Here is a 20576-nt window from a genome sequence, read left to right on the forward strand (position 1 = left end):
GGCTGTTTGGCCAAGTCCAGTGTGAAAGATGAACCCCATGGCATTGGCTAATTTAAAGGCTGCTTTCCATGGGGTGCGCCATCTTGAGGGTGGTGGAAGTGACAGAATCCCCTACAATAACCAGCGTATCCCGCCCTAGTCTGTCTTAGCTGGTTAGGATAGCACCCAATGGCCTGCATCAGAATCTTAACTACACAAATCAAAGTTAGATGAGATGTGATGAAGAAAAAAAGTCGTCACAGGAAAATATAAATTTTCCAAAAATAAATGAAAATTGCCTACCTGCTCTTACATTTCTATGTAATGTAGTATTTGGTGTTGCATACTATATCAGTATAACAGGGTGATGGGCTGGATGCTTGGGGACAGCCAACCCAAATTACTGAAGGAATTGCTCCAGCCCACCTTTGCAGCATTAACGGCTGGGTGGGGCCTGATGGAAGACGGCAGATACCCCCTATTAAGGGCAGCAGGAAGCTGCAGTGAAGGGGAGAAAGGCTCCTGCAGAGATGACCATGACAGCAGGGAAATTGAAAAGTCAGATCCAGGAGGCTGAACTCCAGCCAGGAAAAGCCTGGGAGTGACTGCTGAATTTGGAACAAGCTTCAGGAATAAGAGACAGAAACCGTGAACTGGGGCTTTGAGGGCCAGCATGTACCCTGAGGGTTGAATAAATTGGACCCCCCAGAAGAGAAGTGTTTTAAATGATTTTGGGTTGTATTTTTGAGTTACTGAGGAACTGTGACCAAGGAACCTCTTTATGCCAACTAGCAGAGGGCACAGCGGGACATAGAGTTTTACAGGGATGCCCTGGGTCAAGTGTATGCGCAATAATTCACCCTATGGTGTCAGGTAAGGTCTTTCCCAACAGCCAATAGCTCACTGGTTATTGTAACCCTTGTAAAATGTAGGTACAGATAACATTTAAGAACTTATGTATCTATACTGAAAATTATGTTCTTAAAGCCTTGAAGTTTAAGGGAGGTGACATACCTCGAACAGGTTCTGTTTAGGCGGGGTATATTAGATGCTTATCTCTCTGACTGGTCATTGTGTATTGTGTGTCTCATGATGTAAGTCTATTTGCATACTGAGCCACCAGCTAATCAAGACCGCAAAATCAACAGGAGATTGCAAAATCTATAGGAAGTAACACACAGCTGGAGAATGTCCAGTTTATTAATACAGATGAAAGGACTGTTTTGATATACCAGGGCTGCAAAGAGATATACAGTGCACTTTACCTAGGGGACAAGCTGGCAGTGTGTTTTGTCTCAGGAAAGAAGGATCATGGCCAGGCCTGGCTGAAAAACACTGGAAGGACTTTGGGGTGAACTTTGCTCAATATCACATGAAAGTACCTAGTTATATAAGTCTAGGTTCTAGAATGCATGTTATGATTTGATTTTATATGTAACCATTTGTTTCCAATATTTCTACTTGCTATCGTTTGAATCTCTTCTCTTTGTTAAATAGCTTTTGTTTGTTTTCACTATACACAGATTCAAGTGCTATGTGTTAAGCAGAGCAGTGATCTGAGGTGAACCTAGCAAGCTGATGTTTACTGCTTCTTTGGGGGCAGCAGATCTGTGAATATTGTGAATGTCCAGTGGACATGGAGCTGGAGATTCCAGGCAGATGGTGGAGTGTGCCTACCACTACTTGCAGAGAGACAGCTGGGCCTGCCAGGCCTAAAGGGGAGTGCTTGTGTTGCCTGAGGCTGGTGGAGTTGGAGAGCTGACCCACAGCAGCCACAGACAAGGGTTCCTCATGCTAGGGGCAGGTGATAGCAAGGGTACCCCTGGGAGGTGTCACAGGAACCAAGAGGGGAAACAGAAGCTGAGTGCTGCAGAGTGATCTCTGGCCACGGGGGGAGGGCACAGTAAACAGCTGACCCTGTGATCAGTAAAGACTGAAATTCTAGAACAATAGATGTTAAAAAATACCCTATTTCCTATGAGAAGCAGATATAAAAAGTACCATACCTCCTGCTATGACTATTACTTGCAACAGTTTGCTTTTCATAAAGAAGTGTTCAGTTGCGAGAGATGTCATGTAATTGACCACATTTTTAAGAGTGAGCCCAGCGGTCAGTGTGCAAAAATGCACAGACACATGTAGGATACAAACAAATTTATTTGAGCATAAGCTGTAGCTCATGAAAGCTTATGCTCAAATAAATTGGTTAGTCTCTAAGGTGCCACAAGTACTCCTTTTCTTTTTGTGAATACAGACTAACATGGCTGCTACTCTGAAACATGTACGATACACTTGCCTTTTCTTATTTGGTGATAGCTGACCTCAAATCTTTCTCCAAATTACCACATTTTTAAACTTCTAACTGAAGAGTACATCCTGTTTCTAAGAAGCTGCTATTTTGATAGCTGACTTTCAAATGGTGGTTGGCATGCCTAAGATTCTCAAGCAGCCATAGCTAAACAATCTCATTTAAAGGACCAATCTCATCAGCTCCACATGTACAACTTGTCTTCAACAGGCCATAAATGCTCAGTTTTCTCCCAAAGCCTCTTCTGGCTTAGTATACCAAACAACCAGCTAAAGGGTATGAGCTTTGCAACAACTTTTAAGGAGAGAAATGTTTTGTTAATAAGACATTTTTCTAAGTTGCAGGTTGTAGCTGGAATTTATTCTAAGTCAGCAATAGCGAATATGGTTAAGGTGTTTGGGTTTTTTTGAAAGATGAAATCCTGTCATCATATATTTAATTTTAAAAAGATCTATTTCCCATTAGTGATGACACATCCAAATTAAACATTACTTTTGGAGTCGTGTAGCCCCGATAGTATGTTAATGTAGAGCCTTAAATCTGGGAAATCTGATGGAGTAGCATTTGAATAAGGTGAAAGATAGGAAAAGGTAATATTTATAATAAACAAAATGAAAAAAAAATTGACCACTCTTTGCTCTGGGGAAGGACAGATAATGTTGCTAACACTTACTGAACTAATATTCTGCTGATTTTTCTTTACTCGTTCAATCTCAGGAGTCTCTTTGACTGCTGTGCCAGAGCCTACTCCCTTCTTATAAAACACCTTCATATACAAAAAGAAAAAAATAATTATGAGCCACTTATGAATGCAAGCACCAGTTCTCATAAAAAAGACTGAGGCAATTTTCCAAGTTCTAACCTTGTTTGACTATAACTCAGGAAAAGCAAATATTTTAATTTTTCAAAGATCAGCTCAATTATCACTAACATTAATAAAGGTCAGCTATCTTTCTTTACCTTTTAACTTCCACAGATAAGGCAGGTAATCTATCATCATCCTTTTGATCTCAATTTCTTACAGGTTTTGTATTGATCATTTTAATTTAAATAATAATAATAATAAGAGATTTTAGACCAGAATCTGCACATGCTTACACATGTAACATTAAGTTCAAGTAATCTCAATGGAAATCAATGGAAAGACTCACAAAAATAAGCATCTGCAAGATCATGGCTTTATGTTGCCTCTTTCAACTAAAACTTGGATCTAGCAAAAAGTAAAATCCCATCTCTTGTCCAATGTAACATAAAACCATTGAACTAATATTTTTAAGTCGAATGTATTTTGTAACAGGGTTTCTTCTAGTTTTAGACCACAACCATATGACAAAACTTATACTTACAATGGTGCCACTCCAGGTTTCTGCTCCTTTTTATACACAGTTTGTAATAAAGCTATCTTCAGGGGTTGATAAAAAAAAATCTTAGGTTAAAAATAATTGTCTTGGTGAGGGTAGCACTGATGATTTAGTAATTCAAAATATTAGTGTTAAGTCTAGCAAAGACAGGTGTTCTTTCTAAAAGAAATAGGGGTATGGTCTTTGCCATTGCAAAACTATGCATATGGTTGAAGGACAATTAATTGAATACTCCCATTTTATGCCAGGACACAAGAGAGCTCATTTCACACTGAACATATGTGAAATGAGCACTTCTAAAAGCAGAACTGCTGCTACTCACTGAACTGATGTTTTTCTGAGTATTCTTAATCCTCTCAATTTCTGGAGTATCTGGTACGGTACAGTAGTTACAGAGCATCTTCCCTGCTTCATCTTTGTACATTTTCTGAAAAACACCATTTTACCATGTGCATATCATCTCTGCTTATGGCTAGAACATCCAAAATGTGTATTCACTCTGATAACGTAAAAGCGCGTTAAAAGGATTGTAAACAATTTAGTCCCAATTAACAGCTCCTTTACCCTGCCAGAGTGGTGTAAAGGAGCCTTAGGCCTAGTCTACTCTAGGAAATTAGGTTGATATAACTAGGTCGCTTAGGGGGTGTGAAAAATCCACACCTCTAAGCAATGCAGTTAAACCAACCTAACCCCCAGTGTAGACAGCTCTAGGTGGATAGGAGAATTTTCCTGTTGACCTAGCTTCCACCTCTTGGAGGGTGGAGTACCTACGCTGATGGGAGAACCCCTCCCACGGGCATAGCTAATGTCTTCACTGAAACACGACAGCAGTGCAGCTGCAGTGTTTTAAGTGTAAACAAGCACTTAGTGTAAATGAAAATCAGGCCCTAAAACTTTAGTTCCACTTGTGGCTTCCACATGTAAATATATTTAATATTAGTATGGATTCCTCTAATTAATAAGAGGTAATGCAGCATGCACTGCATAATGTGTGCCTAGGGCACACTCTTATGAGACATGAAAACACTTAATTAACCTTCATTCTATACTCACCTGGCTTGCAATTTCAGAAGCTCTTTTGGCCCGTTGTATCTCAGGAGTATCTGTGCCCACTTGCATCCCCTTCCCTTTAATTTCAGTCTCCAGATCTCTCTTGTATTCTTTCTGCAAAAGCCCATAACTTCAATAATTCTGAGATCTACAATACTCCTAACCTTTAGTGTAGGTTCTGTAGCTCCTGTAATCTGTGTGCTATCTTCAGAGCTATTCTTGTAACACTCATTGGATTCCAAACAATAGGCTGTAACTGAGCAATCTAATTGTTGGTTTTTTGCAAGCTATGCTTAGTTCAGTCAACTTTCAACATGACTTATATATATGTGTGTGTGTGTGTGTGTGTGTGTGAGAGAGAAACCCTTTTGAGGTTTAGAGAACATGGCCCCTTTAAATTTTTTTCCCGGGGCGGGGGGGAAGTGCTGATTGTTCCAGAAGGAGGAAGTGCTGTTCCGGGAGAGGGAGCAACAGAGAGAAAGAGAGAGAAGGGAGAATGACATGTGTGTGTCTGGAGCTCCAGACAGAAGGGCTGCAGAAAGCTGGCCCTCACGAGAGAAGGAGCCAAGAACCTGCCTGCCTGAAGCCTGGGAGGGTCAGAGCAGCCAACTGGGGACACCCCAGGATAGGAGCCAGGAGGAGCACTGTGCCAGGGAGGAATCACCCGAGAAGGACAAATTGAAGCCGGACTGAGTAACACTACTGCCCAGAGCTGCATGGGACTGTGAATACTGGAGCTTGTGACTTTGCATTGGGAATAAGGAGGGAGGCTGTTAGCTAGTTAAGAGGGGAGGTTGATGCCCTGAGTGGCTTTGCAGAGAGTGGCAGATGAGGGCACCAGAGGGGTTTGTTGAGGAAAGTTCACTGGTGCGGACGATGACTGGGAGCACCCAAGACTCACCAATGGACTGGAACTTTGTCCAGGACTCCTGAACTCTGTGTGCAGACACATTGCTGGGTGTCTGCCCTTTCAAACTGTGCTACCGCTGGGCCTGTGGGGCCTTGAGTTGATTGCAACCTTGTTTTACTGCTCACCCTATATTTCCCCCGTTGTTTTTCTCCTCTCATCCCTCCGTAAATAAATATTTCCCTTTCCTATATTCGTTGTACTTTTCAAATGAGGGTGTGTTCACTCTGGGAGGTTTGGAACAGGTGCCCCTGGGGTGGAAGGGACTTTCCCAACTGCATTCCTGTGCATGCCTTCTCTTGGCCAGAGCTGCCTGCAGAGCAGAGTCCATCTTGCCCACAAGGGCGCTAAAGTTACATATATTTAGAAGTCTTATTGTATTTTACTTTAAATATAAGGTATATGTTTCATTCTGTACCCACCTGGCTTGCAATTTTAGAAGCTTTCTTGGCTCTTTGTATCTCAGGGGTATCCGTGCCCACTCGCATCCCCTTCCCTTTAATTTCCGTTTCTAGGTCTTTCTTGTATTCTTTCTGTGAAGAATAAGATTGGCAATACTCAGATGTACAACAGCTAAAGCTTTATATGGATCCTGCTTTCATCTGTGTGGCTTCGTTGAATAGAATCCTTATAACACCAAATGGCTTTTATATTAACAGCATTCGCTCTGTGGGGTCTACCTACAGTATATCTATACTCTACTTGTTGCCAGCTTAAAACATCCTTTTAAGAATACAGTTATCTAAAATTGCATGCAGTCTTTTATCTCAGTCTCTCTCTTCTATTTTCATAGTCCTGACTGGAGGCCTGTGTAGATATGAATCACTTCCTCTGACTGTGCAAGATCAAGGCTGCTGGGCCTTAAGCATTTTCCCTATCTCTGCATCCATTTATCATCTAGTCCTAGCCAAACAAGCAGCGCCCTATTTTAGGGCCCAGAAACTAGTCAAGGTAGCAGGTGCAGCTCCTGATCATGGTGCTGATGATGCTAGTAACTAATGCAACTCTCACATTTTCCCAAAAGTTGGAATGTGTCACTCCGAACTCTAATCAGTTCATGACCATAAATTTTGTGAAACCTAACACATTTGATTCATTACTGTGCTGATCTGTCACAAAGCAGAATTCTTAATAAAGGTAGCTTATTATATTCTGTTGAATTAAAAGCTTTCACCAAATACTATACTAACCTGGCTTGCAATTTCAGAAGCTTTCGTGGCCCGTTGTATCTCAGGGGTATCTGTGCCCACTTGCATGCCCCTCCCTTTAATTTCAGTCTCCAGGTCTTTCTTGTATTCTTTCTGTGAAGATACAGTTTCAGACAATCAGGTGTATTATAACCACATAGTTATGGGCCAGATTTTCAAACTAGATCTCCATTTTTGTAGACACAACCTTAAGCCTGAAATGAACTGCCAGGAAACCAAACTGTAGGAGCAAAATTTTGGGAGCTATTTCACCACAAGTTAAAAACTGCAGCCATAAAAATATGGTCTGAAAATCAAGACATATAAATAGCAGTGACTATCTTCCAAAGAATTTTTACAAACTCTGTGGAATCTAATGTACCAAGCTGTGTGTGGTGTCTTCCCAACAGAAGTATAATCTGCCTTTAAGAAAATAATTTATATATGAAAGGTCTGTGGTAGAAATTTAATGAGGTACAGAGGTGTTTCCAGTGAGCTCTTGTAGCAAGAAAGTTGTAATTTACTAATTTGATATAAGGTGTTTGCTGAACCACACCCATTAGACAAATGGCAATACTTACATACATGATCTTTGGTTTTTCAATTCTATAAATTATAAATATCTGGTAATCATAAATGGCAATGACTATTTCATCTTCATCACACCCAAAGAATACACATCCCTCATTCATAAGCAAATGCAATTAAAATATTGAGACACTGCATATAATGGTTTCAGTTCTACTGTTTGATAAAAGCAGCAAGTAAGTTATGCTCTTAGCTATTCCTATTTACATTATTGCCATACTGAGCACTCCTTTCTATTTTGGTGTCCTTTTACCTACTGAAAACATAGTCAGCTCAAAAATAAATACATTTTCTTTCTTTTCTTGCCCAAGTTTTATGGCTCAATTAATTAAAAAGTGTTCATCTCTTATATTGTAGGGCACCAAGAGCCTAGGCTAAAAGGCTTTCACTTCTCGATCTCTTTTTCCTTGGAAGAAATTGATCAGCCTAGTGGTAACATACCCCATTTCCCACCCCATGCTTTTTTTCAGAAAGGACAAGATAACCTGTAAAAAGTGTTAAGGTTGCTTTTCCTCTCCTGTTGAAGATGGACTGGGAGAGGTTTCTTCTTGGATTCCCCTTTGTAAAAGACTGAGAGAAGGACAGTACTGGGTGTTATGTGTATCCTCATTAACTTGAAGCAAGCAGGGCAGGCCCTATGCACCTACACTCACTCTGGTCACAACAGATGTTCCATTTCCCAGGAGGCCATCGACAGAAGCAGGGCTTCAAGTGGATTTAAATGTACATGATCTGGTGGTAAGCCCAGAATTTGGTGTTAGGGAACTGCCATGTGCACTTGGGCCAGCACTGTAAGCATGAAGGCCCAGATCCTGAAATGTGCTCTGTGCAGGCAGACCCCTTCACGATCCATGAGCATAGAATAAATTGCAGGTTCAAGGTCCAAGCAACAATGGTCCTTCAGCAACAGCTTTGCATTTGGGAAGAAGCTTTCACAAATATATATTTAATCATTTATATAAATGTAAATTGCAAGATGTTTGCCAATATGCACCAATATCCATTTCCAAAAAATGGAATGTTTAATATACAAGATTTTTTTTAAATCTTCAGCAAGTGTTTCTTTAAAAGCCCATTAAACCATATTCATCTTTCTTTTCAATAGAGCAGAGACTAGTTAGTTTTCACTAACTGAAGCAACCAATAAACTGAGAAAAACCCCAATATTTTAAAATGCTTTATCCACTAACCTCACTAACAATTTCAGATGCTCTTTTTGCTCTCTGAATGTCAGGGATATCTGGAGTCAGTGTCATTCCTTTCCCCTTTATTTCATTTTCCAGATCTTTTCTATATTCTTTCTGCAAAATATAGGTTCCACCAGTTTAAATATATACAGTATTTCCATTTAAATTATGCAAAAACTTAGAATATTTTCCCAAGCGTGCACTGTAAAGATTGAACTTTTCTCTACAGTAACAACCTTCACTAGCAAAACATACCTCATTCAGTATCTGGGCTGCATTTTTCACTCTAATCAAATCCGGAGTATCTTCAAACACTGTCAGTCCTTTTCCTTTCATCCCTTCTTCCAAATCTTTTCTATACTCTTTCTAAGGATTTTAAAAAAAAATCTCCACTTTAATTGTGTGTGCAAGATCTTAAAAAGATATGCCTCTTAATAAGTACTTGAAGCTTTTCTTTGAAATTTTCTATGAAATATGAATTAGCTGAAGTACATTTATCCTAGTTAAAACATAACTGGAAATTATCAAATCAAAAGGTATGTTGTGAAAGTGAAAAAGGTTTTAAATTTAGCCTTGTCTTTTGCTGTGTGCTCTTGAAAAACATTCCACCCCTATACAGTACTACCTCATCTGTATAAGGGCCTTGGATTGTAGATCTTCATATGTATTAATTGCAATGACCCTTGCTTTGTGGGCTTTCCTGTGGACGGCAGCTTTGATAGACTGGTGGCTAGCAAGCTACATTTTCAGCTCCATTCTACTAATGGCATCACAATTAGGATAGATGCCCTAAATAACTATAGTAAGAGCTGGTAACCTGCCTATCTGATAAATTATGTTCCACAATACTCCCACCATCTGACTTCAATTTCCCTCAGACACTGCACTGAGATAGTATCTATCAGCATTTAGCAACTACTATCGCCATAGTATCCAGGTACTCTATGTAAAATTAAAAGCACAGCAAAGGCTGCTGTGGCCAGCTGGTTCTCCATCCTCTCCTGTATTCCCAGATGAAAGATGTGAACTGATGAGGGTGCAGCAAAGAGATGCTTTAATCCAAATTTAAGGTTTTTACTTACGCTCTCTGAACTCCCTTTTAAAAAGAGTGAGTGGGTTAAAAGACATACAGTACTGAGATTTTAGGCAAATATTTTTCAACTGGCTTCTTCCTTTATTTACTGAATTTCACAGAATTTAGCAAAATGCTTTCTCCTTTTATAAGCCCTGTATTTAAGGCAAATAAAAGAGGACACACCTATCATTAAAGAAGCTTCCCTTTAACATCAGTGAATTATCAGGATCATCTATGATAACCAGGAAGATCCTCCCATTAATATGGGGAATAATTAAATTCTCTCTCTCTCCCAAAGTAGTTGTTTCTACAGAAAGCGGGTCTCACTGTAATAATAGATGTAATCTCTGCTGAGTGCTCTCCACAAGGAGACACCAACAGAAGAGACTGCAACTGAGCAAACACATTGTTTTATTGCCTTTTTTAAGAAATGAAGTATTCCAGAATGAATGAAGAATTTACTGCCTATTTAAGACATGAAATAACTTTGATTTCTCTTACTTGCTTAAACCATGGTGTTTCCTTAAAGCATAATAAGAACCTTTACATAACAACTAAGCAATATATCCCTGAATTCACATCTTGACAAACAAATGTTAATAATTTGGCTTATCGGATTTTTTGGTTTTTTTAATAGAATTTTGATAATGTGGGGATAACATTATCTGGAACTCAAACTTGTGCCTAAATGTTGCTTTAATGCTCATATTCTCCTTCTCTATGACAAACAAAGAATTATTTCTCTGGTGGCGAGGGGTGAGTTTAAAAGGTGAAAGATAGGAAATCATTTAATGCACTCCATTAAGGAAAAATGCAAACTGACATTTCCTTGCGGAGTAGGCCGACATAATAAGCATGGTGTGTCGTAAGTGCACAAAATGGTGCTGCCAAAGGAAGCTGTATCTTGAACTGAGTTCAAGTAGCATTTGACCTGTTGGGAGGAAATCATTTTACCAGAGGATGAATTGTTTGTAAAGGAATATTATCTGACAACACCATATTATTTTAGACCAGGATTTCTTAAGAAAATTTGCAGGCAAATAAGACTGTCTCTTTTCCCATAGAAAATCTGGGATGCACTTATTCAGTTATTTTAAAAAAATCAAAGCAGGAACCCTTCAAAAGTAGAAGGGTGAACATGTTTTTAATTTTGGCATCTTCAATTCTGCTTAAATGGACAGGGTAGAAATGTTAATTCTTAATATGACAAATCTAAACACTTTTATGTTATAATCCAAATTTATGTAGATTATATTGGATAGATTTGACATTTTTTATTCCTAAATACACATGAAGTGAAATTAAAAATTCTGATAGACTGATGAATCTGGTCCAGAGGTGGGCAAACTACGGCCCGCGGGACCGTCCTGCCCAGCCCGAGCGCCTGGCCCGGGAAGCTAGCCCCGGCCCCTCCCCTACTGTTTTCCCTCCCCCGCAGCCTCAGCTCACTGCGCCACCAGCGCAATGCTCTGGGTGGTGGGGCTGCAAGCTCTTGCTGGGCAGCGCAGCTGCAGAGCCCGGCCTGACCCAGTGCTCTGTGCTGCGCGGCTGCCTGTCCTAGAGCAGCCGTGCTGCCAGCCACCGGTGCTCCAGGCAGCGCGGTAAGGGGGCGGGGTTGAATAGAGAGCAGGGGAATTTGGGGGGTGGTCAGGGGCCAGGGCGGTCAGAGGGTGGGGAACAGGAGGGTTGAATGGGGACAGGGGTCCCAGGGGGCAGTCAGGAAGAGGAGGAGGGGTTGGATGGGGCAGTGGGGGGCAGTCAGGGGACAGGGGGTGGTGGATGGGGCAGCGGTCCCAGGGGGGCAGTCAGGAATGGGGGGGGTTGGATGAGGCGGTGGGGGGCAGTTAGGGGTGGGGTATCCATGGGCAGTCAGGGAGAAGGGGTGGTTGGATGGGGCAGAGGTCTGGGGGGGGCAGTCAGGAAGGAGAGGGAGGTTGGATGGGGCAGCAGGTCCGGGGGCGGTCAGGGGACAGAGAGTGGGGGTGGATGGATGGGGCAGGGGTCGGGCCATGCCTGGCTGTTTGGGGTGGCAAAGCCTCCCCGAACTGGCCCTCCATACAATTTCAGAAACCCAATGCAGCCCTCAGGCCAAAAAGTTTACCCGCCCCTGATCTGGACAAATGAATATGTTCAGTATATGGAATTTATCTGAATTAATACTCTGTCCTGATATGAAAACAAAGCTGTCTAATTATAGAAGGGAATGGACTTTTGGTAGGAAGATTTTGAGCCGTGAAAAAAATGTTACAGCATCCACACAGATATTCTCTTTAGAGGTATCCTAAACCCTTATTTCTACAACATATCAGAAGAAATCTCCTATTTGAGAGGGAAGATTTAATTTACTATTTCATATTAATCTTTCAGAAATGGTACATGAAGAAAGTCAGACAAATATTAAAGCAACAGCTGTGATAAGGAAAATGATTGGGCAGCTTCTTACAAGAAATGCATAACGCAGACCATGTCATTTATTGGTCAGAGCCATATTATGGATTTTTATTTGCTTTACTTTGCTCCCTTCATGTGTGTTGGATATAACAATTATTTTGATTTAAGTAATATTAAAAAGCCAGCTATGCAAAGCTCTTGGTACCCTAATGCATAATTAAAACTGGAACAGAACTTCAACAGCATTAAAACAATTATTCAAAGGGAATTCTGCCAGCCTGTCAGCTACCCAAACCATTCTGAGAAGTGAAGTGAAATGAAGATGAAGTGAGCGGTAGCTCACGAAATCTTATGCTCAAATAAATTTGTTAGTCTCTAAGGTGCCACAAGTACTCCTTTTCTTTTTGCGAATACAGACTAACACGGCTGCTACTCTGAAACCTGTCATTCTGAGAAGTGTATCTTCAGCCCTTTCCAAAATCCTATCAAACAGACTTTTATTGTAGCATGCCCAGAAGGTCACCAGATCTGGGCTATTTCAGACCGTAGCAGGGAGCAAGTTCCAGAGACCTGGAGCCTTCACAAAGAATGCATTTATGTAACCCTTTTGTCAGGAGGAGTTGGGAACAACAAGGGCCGGGTTTAATATCTAGGGGTTCCTCTTAACAATACAAAATAGAACTGGCTTGAGCTCCCACCCAGTAATCCGGGAAAACTAAACATCGCCCCTGGGCACCTCTAAGAGGCAATACCTCCCCACTCGCAAGCACTGAGTCGTGTACAACAAAATAAAACTTGTATTAAAAGGGTAAAGGGACCCAGTATTAATTTTGGAAAACATCACAACCACAATTCAAAACTATGTGACCATAGGCAAAAACCCACCACACAGTGCATTAGGCAGTGTCTTTTGCCTCAGTTTATCACCTTGAGGTGTAAAAGTCCAACAAATTGATGTTCCTTAACACACCACTCCCTCCCTCTGCTGCCCACTCGCAGATGGCTGTCCTTGGTTAGTGAAGACCCAGAGTGTGGGGTGCATTCTCAGGTGTTAAGCAATGCCTCTGCTGTTGCCCCCCTCCCCAACTGGCTCACAGCTGCCACTGTCTCTCTGCCACCGCTGACCACTGTCTCTCTGTTCCATTCTCTGTGATCTCACGTTCTGAGGATCCACCACTTAACTCAGCTCTCAGTGATTTCAGCAGGTAGTGAGAAACCTCACTGCCAGTGCAGTTTCTGTGTTGTCTTTCTGTGTAACACTGTTCCCACACAGTATCTAAGGCGTAGCCCCAGACCTACTCAGTAGTGATGTCAGCTCCAGGAATCACCAACCAGACACAAGGACTCTCAATTGAGTCTAATCAGCTCTGTCTTCAGATGCTGGAGAGGGGCAGGTGAAATGGTGTCTAGGACTCTTTATGCAAAGTCCACACCACCAGGTTGAAACTCCTGTTCTCACCCACTCTCATCCTCAATGGTATATGGCATCCTTACCCCGTTTAGCAAGTGAGGTTCAGTTTAAGGCACACCAAGCACAGGTCTGCTGCCCTTTACTTGTACAATAATTATAACAACATTTCATTACCCCTGCATTCAAATTCTAGAGTGATTTGTAACCCAAAGCCTACCAGAATGTATCATTTTGGCAAAGCAATTCCACCTGCTTGGTACCTAGGCAGAGTAGGTATGTCTATGCAGACAGGGTCTGCTCCTAAAGTCTTTTCCCCCAACTCATCACTAGAGGTCAGGGGGAGAGCTCATTCAAGTCTCGCTTACATTTAACACTCAATTTCTTGGCTCGGGTATGCTAGAATTTTTAAATTCATACAGGATTCTTTAGAAAGTATTGATACTGTTGAGAACACTATCTCGAATATATAATAATTACACGTTGCAATAATCTGAATTGGTCAGATATAAAATCACGTGGACTACATAACTAAAGTATGTTGGGAAGTGGCAGTTTTAATAATTCAATGATGCACTGAGATTCTGGATTTCTATCCATGAAGTCACATTCTTATCCAGCTAAATATTAACATAAATTGTTCATGACTCATTCGCTTGTAGCTAGTCTGTTTATCGCTCTTTTACAGGATAACAAAGAAACAAAACAAAAACCTGCTTTACCCCTTTCAAAAGATTGGTGACATGTTGTACATGCAAGAATTCTGGGGTCTTGTCTAAATCCAGTGATGCCTTTCCTTTAAGCCCTTCTTCAAAATCTTTGCGATACGCTTTCTGTTGAAACAGAACAACAGTTACTAATGCATGCCATTATATGCACATGCATATATAGACATATTGCTGAGAGTACATTCTAAATTAGACACAAACTGCAAATTCAAATATAAATAAGACACTCTGTAAGTTAGTGGTCAAGTTAAGTGGACTGTATTAGGGTTGGAGGTTTTTTAAACAACAATGATTATTTATACATCTATTACTAGTTGGGTCAGCACTAAATGGCCTCACAGAAGAAATGCACTTTGAGAAAGAATTGGACTATGGTAAGGGGGTTTTGACAGGAAAAAATCACCTGGACATGATGGAAGAAAGTATGAAGAAAAATGTGACTGAATGCCACCAATGAGGGGTGTCCAGACAGGAGGGAAGTCTGGAGCAAATGAGACCAGAAAGGTAAACAGGACTGAAACTGTGTAGGACTCTTAAACATGAGGACAAGGACCAAGAACTTGATACAGAGTAAAACCTAGTGAAGGATTTGACTAGGGAAGTAACATGGCCAAAGCCACAGGGGAAAGAGAATTTTCAGCAGCATTTTGGATAAACTGTAGAGTAGAGTTTTGGAAGCAGGTAGGACAGAGCAGAGGAGATGTATGTGGACAAAGTAACCTGTTAAGGAAGTATCAAGATAGTATATTTTTCTTTAAAACTACATTAATAAAACAGGAAAGCCATGAAATTGGCATTTAAAGTCCAAACACCCACCTTACTTCTACCCATCCTGGATTTATAAACCAGAAACACACTTACCATGCCCACCTTTCCTCATATACTTTTCCAGTATGAGCACAGATGAGGAGGTTACTCACCCTGCGCAGTAACTGACATTCTTCGAGATGAGTGTCCCTGTGGGTGCTCCACTCTAGGTGTTGGTGCGTCCCTACGCCTTCGCTCAGAGATTTTTACAGCAGTACTTGTACCAGTCGCACACGCACAGAGCTTGCCCCCCTGCTCTGAGTGTACCTCAACAGTACGTGTGCGCAGTCGGTCTCCTCACTTCCTTCTCTACAACGGAGGCTACCCCAACTCCGAAGTAGAGGGGAGGAGGGTGGGTAGTGGAGCAATCACAGGGACACTCATCTCGAAGAACATCAGTTACTGCACAGGGTGAGTAACCTCCTCTTCTTCTTTGAGAGCTGTCCCTGTGGGTGCTCCACTCTAGATGACTTAAAGCAAGTGTCTCTCAAGGAGGTAGGGACTTCAGATTGGGTAGAAATGCAGTAGATAAAACAGCTCTGCCTAATCGTGTATCCGAGAGAGGGCCTTGACTAAGGACTTAGTGCTTAACAAAAGTGTGTTCAGAAGACCAAGTGGCTGCTTTACAGATGTCAGTCAGGGGAACTTTGTGTAGAAAAGCCACGGAGGTAGCCATCTATCTAGTGGAGTGAGTTCTGATGTCTGCTGGAGGCATAACTTTCCGTCTCTGATAACAGAGTCGGATACAATCAGAAATCCATTTTGAAAGTCTCTGGGTCGAAATAGGTATCCCTCTGGATTGCTCCGCGATGAAGACAAAGAGTCTAGAAGAATTCCTAAAGGGCTTGGTTCTATCCAAATAGAAGGACAAAGCCCTGCATATATCTAGGGTATGCATTGTGGATTCAAAAGAGTTCACATATGGTTTAGGAAAGAAGGTCGGCAGCTGTATCGGTTCATTGATGTGGAATGACAAACAGACCTTTGGAAGAAATTTGGTGTGTAACTGAAGGGTAACTTTGTCCTCAAAAAATAGGTTATACGGTGGGTCTGCCATGAGAGCTGCTATTTCTCCTGCCCGTCTGGCAGAAGTGATTGCCACTAAGAATGCTGTTTTCATAAAAAGGTGTAAGAGGGAGCAAGTGGCTAGGGGTTTGAATGGTTGCTGAGTTAAGCAAGATAATACTAAGTGAAGGTCCCATGGAGGGGTAGGAGGTCTAACATCTGGATATAGGGATTGAAGTCCTTTGAGAAAATGTTTAGTGATCGGATGAGCAAACAGAGGAACTGTCAATTTTATTGTGGAAAGTTGTAATAGCAGCTAGGTGTACTTCGATAGAGCTAAAAGAAAGGCCAGATTGTTTGAGGTACAACAGGTAGTCGAGTATAAGAGGAAGCGGTGCAGACATAGGAGGCAGTTGTTTAGTTGAGCACCATTGTGTAAATTGCTTCCACTTTTGGAGATAGGTGGTGCGAGAAGATTGTGTTCTGCTATGTAGGAGCACTCTTTGAACTTCGTCAGAGCATACTAGTTTGTTTTGGAAGAACCATGTAGGAACCAAGCTTTGAGGTGAAGCATGGACAGGTTGGGGTGGAGAAATCGGCTGTGTTGCTGTGATAGGAGGTTCGGAATGAGAGGCAACGAGATTGGTGGTTGAGTTGACATCCTGGTGAGGAATGTGAACCATGGTTGTCTGGGCCATGCTGGGGCAATCAGGATCACCTTGGCACGATCTGTTTGTGTTTTTGTGAGAACTCTGTGGAGAATCGGGATCGGGGGAAAAGCATAGAGTAAGTTCCAGTGCCATGGAATGCATCCAATGAAGTGAGCTGTAGCTCACGAAAGCTTATGTTCAAATAAATTTATTAGTCTCTAAGGTGCCACAAGTACTCCTTTTCTTTTTGGAATCATAAATGCATCTCCCAGGGAGTATTTGCCCAGTCCTGCTCTGGAGCAAAATTCGAGGCATTTCGTGTTTTTCGCAGTTGCAAAGAGGTCTATGGTTGGGTAGCCCCAAATGCAGTTACGTTGGTGATGATTGTTTAGTTTATCTCCCATTCGTGGTCCCAGGGAAAGCGTCTGCTTAATTCTTCCACTGTGGTATTCATAGCCCCGGGAAGGTAGGCGGCTGATATCCGGATATTGTTCGCAAGGCACCAGTTCCAGAGTTTCATAGCTTCTGTGCAAAGCAAATGAAAGAGAGCTCCTCCCTGCCTGTTTACACAGAACATCCAGACAATGTTGTCTGTCATTATCCATACATGTTGGTTCCGGATTAACGGGAGGAAGTGACGGTAGGCACTGCTTACAGCTCGAAGTTCCAGGATGTTTATGTGCAGGGAGGTTTCTGTTGGAGACCACAGCCCTTGGCTTGTGTGATGTAACATGTGAGCACCCACCCTGTGAGGGATGTGTCGGTAGTCATTATGATGGTTGGAGCCTCCTGAAGAAAGGGGACTCTAGAGTAGAGGTTGGAGGGAACTGTCCACCATAAGAGACAGTCTTTGACTCAGAAAGGTATGGATCGGGGTTTGTTTAGGGCATACACATTGGGTCTGTAAACCGTGGCCAACCAAGCTTGGAAGCACCTCATGTAGAGTCGTGCATTTTGGACCACAAAAGTGCATGAGGCCACGTGATCTATTAGCTGTAAACAGTCTTGAACGGCGACTTGAGGACTGTTGCGAAATTTTGTTGCCAGCTGCTTTATGGTGTTGAAGCGATTGGACGGGAGAGATGCTATTCCCGTCTGGGAATCAAGGTGTGCTCCGATGAACTCCAGGTGCTGGGAAGGAATTAATGTGGATTTGTCATTGTTTATTTGTAGGCCGAGGGATAGAAAACAATTGACGTTGAGTTGCATGAATTGAAGCGCTTTGTCGAGCGTTGAGGCTTTGAGGAGGCAGTCGTCTAGGTAAGGAAATACTATGACTCCTTGCTTCCTGAGGTGGGCAGTAACTATGGCCAGGAGCTTGGAAAAAACACGGGGGGCAGTGGATAGGCCGAAGGGTAGTACCCTGTATTGAAAATGTGTCGAGCCGAGGGTGAAATGAAGGAAGCGTCTGTGGGCTGGATGTATTGTCACATGAAAATAGGCATCCTGTAGGTAGAGGGCTGAAAACCAATCACCCTGCTCCAGCGCTGGGATTATGGTGGCGAGGGTAACCATTTTGAACTTTTGTTTCTTGATAAAATTGTTGAGCCACCTGAGGTCGAGGATCAGTTGCCATCCCCCGGTTTTCTTTTCTATTAAGAAATAATGGGAGTAAAACACCTTCCCTCTGTGTCGTTCGGGCATAAGCTCCACTGCTCCCAATAGAAGGAAATGTTGTACTTCTTGTAGGAGCAGTTGCTTGTGAGAGGGGTCCCTGAAGAGGGAGAGGGAGGGTGGGTGGGTAGGAGGCATGGATAGGAAGGGGATGGAATAGCCAAGTGTAATGACCTCTAAAACCCACTTGTCAGTGGTAATGTTGTGCCATTGATGGAAGAATGGTCGTAGGTGGTGTCCAAAAGTAGGGACAGGCGGTGTAAACACTGAAGTGGGAACATTGTTTTCGAAACCCTCAACCAAGGCTTCAAATCTGCTTGTTAGTCGGAGAGGACTGAGACACTGCCACGGAATTGGGGCAGCAATGCTGGTATCTGGGTCTCTTGTTGCTGTTGTTGGTTGTGTGATCTCTGGAAGTGCTGGGTAGATGTGGGGTAGTGTGGACGTTGGTAAGGTTGGTATCTATATTGTCACCTTCTGGTGTAGGGGTTTGTATTCCTAAGGACCGGAGAGTTGCCTTTTAATCCTTCATTGAGTGAAGGATGTCGTTCGTTGTGGAGGCAAAGAGTTTGTCGCCGTTGAATGGAAGGTCTTCAATAGTAGTCTGGACCTCTCAAGGAAAGGAAGAGGAAGAGAGCCATGAACCGCGACGCAAGACTACTGCTGTAGCGGTGGATCTTGCTGCAGTATTGGACACATTGAGGGCCGCTTGAAGAGTGGTACGTGCTTTGATTTGTCCCTCAGAGACTAAAGCAGTGAATTGTTGTTTCTTTGCTTCTGGAAAGTCCTCAATAAAGTCCATGAATTTGTTGTAATTTTTGTGATCATATTTTGCCAGAATGGCCGTATAATTAGCAATTCAAAATTGTAGGGTGGAAGATGCGTATACTTTATGTCCAAGCAGATCTAAACACTTACTGTCTTTATCGGCTGGGGTAGAGCGGGGATACTGGTGCTTGTTCTTTTGGTTGACTGCATCAACTACCAGCAAATTAGGCGCTGGATGAGTGAAAAGAAATTCAGAGCCCTTGGAAGGGATGAAGTACTTGCGGTCTGCTTGTTTGCAGGTACGTAAGCTTGCAGCAGGAGTCTGCCAGATGGCTTTGGCAGGTTCCAGAAGGGCTGGGTTGATTGGCAATGTAATCCTGGAAGAAGAAGAAGGCTGCAGGATGTCCATTAACTCATGCTGCTGTTCAGGAACCTCCTCCAGATTAATTCTTAATTCACTGGCCACTCTTCTGAAAAGATCTTGAAATTTTGAATAGTCCTCTGAAGATGACAGGGGAGGAAGAAGCAGGGCTTCGTCAGGTGTAACAACTGGGTCTACTGGGTTAGACACAGGTCATGCCTGATTCTGCACTTGTGATGGTGCTGTCTGGTGACTGGCATCAGTGGCAGGTTCGTGAGTTTGTGGTGCCGGGCCGGTGTCGGGCCTGGTTGAGATGGCATAGCGAGTGTGGTCTCGAGGACAGGATGCCCACAGGGCCCAGTATTGCCACTGTGGTGGGAAGGGCATAGGTGGTGCCATCCATGGCTTTACACACCACGGGGCAGGATCCTGAGGGTAGGACAAGGTGATGTTTCTATGATCTCTATTAATTGGGGTCTAAGGATGAGAGACTTTATATGGTGAAAAATCCTCCTGTAGACCAACTTCCTCCTCACTGAAGGAAGGCTGTTCGGATCCTGGCTGAGCATTTGGTGAGAAGTAGGCATTCAGTAAGGGTGACTGCAGAATGGGTGACACAAGCAGGTCACCTGACTGCGTAAATTGGAGTGCTGAAGCTCCTGTGTGTGGTGAGGGCTGTGCGAGAGGAATCTGCTGCGACAAAAAGTTCCTCTGCACCGGTGTCTTTAAAGTTGTTTGGCTGCCGGCCAGTTCTGCGGGTGCCAGTACCGGGAGAGTGGTGATAGCCTGTGGGGGGTCAAGCACGTCCACATGTGTCAGCACTCCTTCCACAACGGTGCCAAAAGGTGCCATCTGAGAGGCAGGGAACTGGAAGCCTGAAGCCTCAGCACTGGAGCTTCATGCTATCGCCAGAGCTGCCTGCGGGTTTTGCATGGCGCTGGAGTAGCCCGGCACGTTAAAACTGCTCAGCCGGTAGACCTACTGGGAGAAGCCTTCTCCCACGATGTTTGCTTTGTGGGTGACAGAAGGTGATTTTTTTTTGAACTTTTCTTCATCTTCTCAGCCCTGGTCTACACTAGGACTTTAGGTCGAATTTAGCAGCGTTAAATCATTGTAAACCTGCATCTGTCCACACGATGAAGCCCTTTATTTGGACTTAAAGGGCTCTTAAAATCGATTTCCTTACTCCACCCCTGACAAGT

At 42.8% G+C, this 20576-nt stretch overlaps 1 protein-coding gene across 4 annotated transcripts in view; it reads right to left on the reverse strand.

Moving 5' to 3' along the window:
- The window catches only part of NEBL (nebulette), a gene marked incomplete at its 5' end in the record, with an annotated part of 406620 nt that overhangs the window by 48432 nt on the left and 337612 nt on the right, over positions 1-20576 (reverse strand). Inside the window, 8 exons of one of the 4 annotated variants that reach the window (XM_084619775.1) lie at positions 2961-3053; positions 3971-4075; positions 4702-4812; positions 6028-6138; positions 6796-6906; positions 8571-8681; positions 8823-8933; positions 14164-14274. The exons of the other annotated variants lie outside the window; for them this stretch is intronic. Coding sequence (XP_084475901.1) covers positions 2961-3053; positions 3971-4075; positions 4702-4812; positions 6028-6138; positions 6796-6906; positions 8571-8681; positions 8823-8933; positions 14164-14274 — 864 coding nt within the window. The remainder of the gene's footprint in view (positions 1-2960; positions 3054-3970; positions 4076-4701; positions 4813-6027; positions 6139-6795; positions 6907-8570; positions 8682-8822; positions 8934-14163; positions 14275-20576) is intronic. 4 annotated transcript variants of the gene reach the window in all.

The sequence above is a fragment of the Lepidochelys olivacea genome, assembly GCF_965140295.1.
Source record: "Lepidochelys olivacea isolate rLepOli2 genome assembly, chromosome: 2".
NCBI classification, from domain to species: Eukaryota; Metazoa; Chordata; order Testudines; family Cheloniidae; genus Lepidochelys; species Lepidochelys olivacea.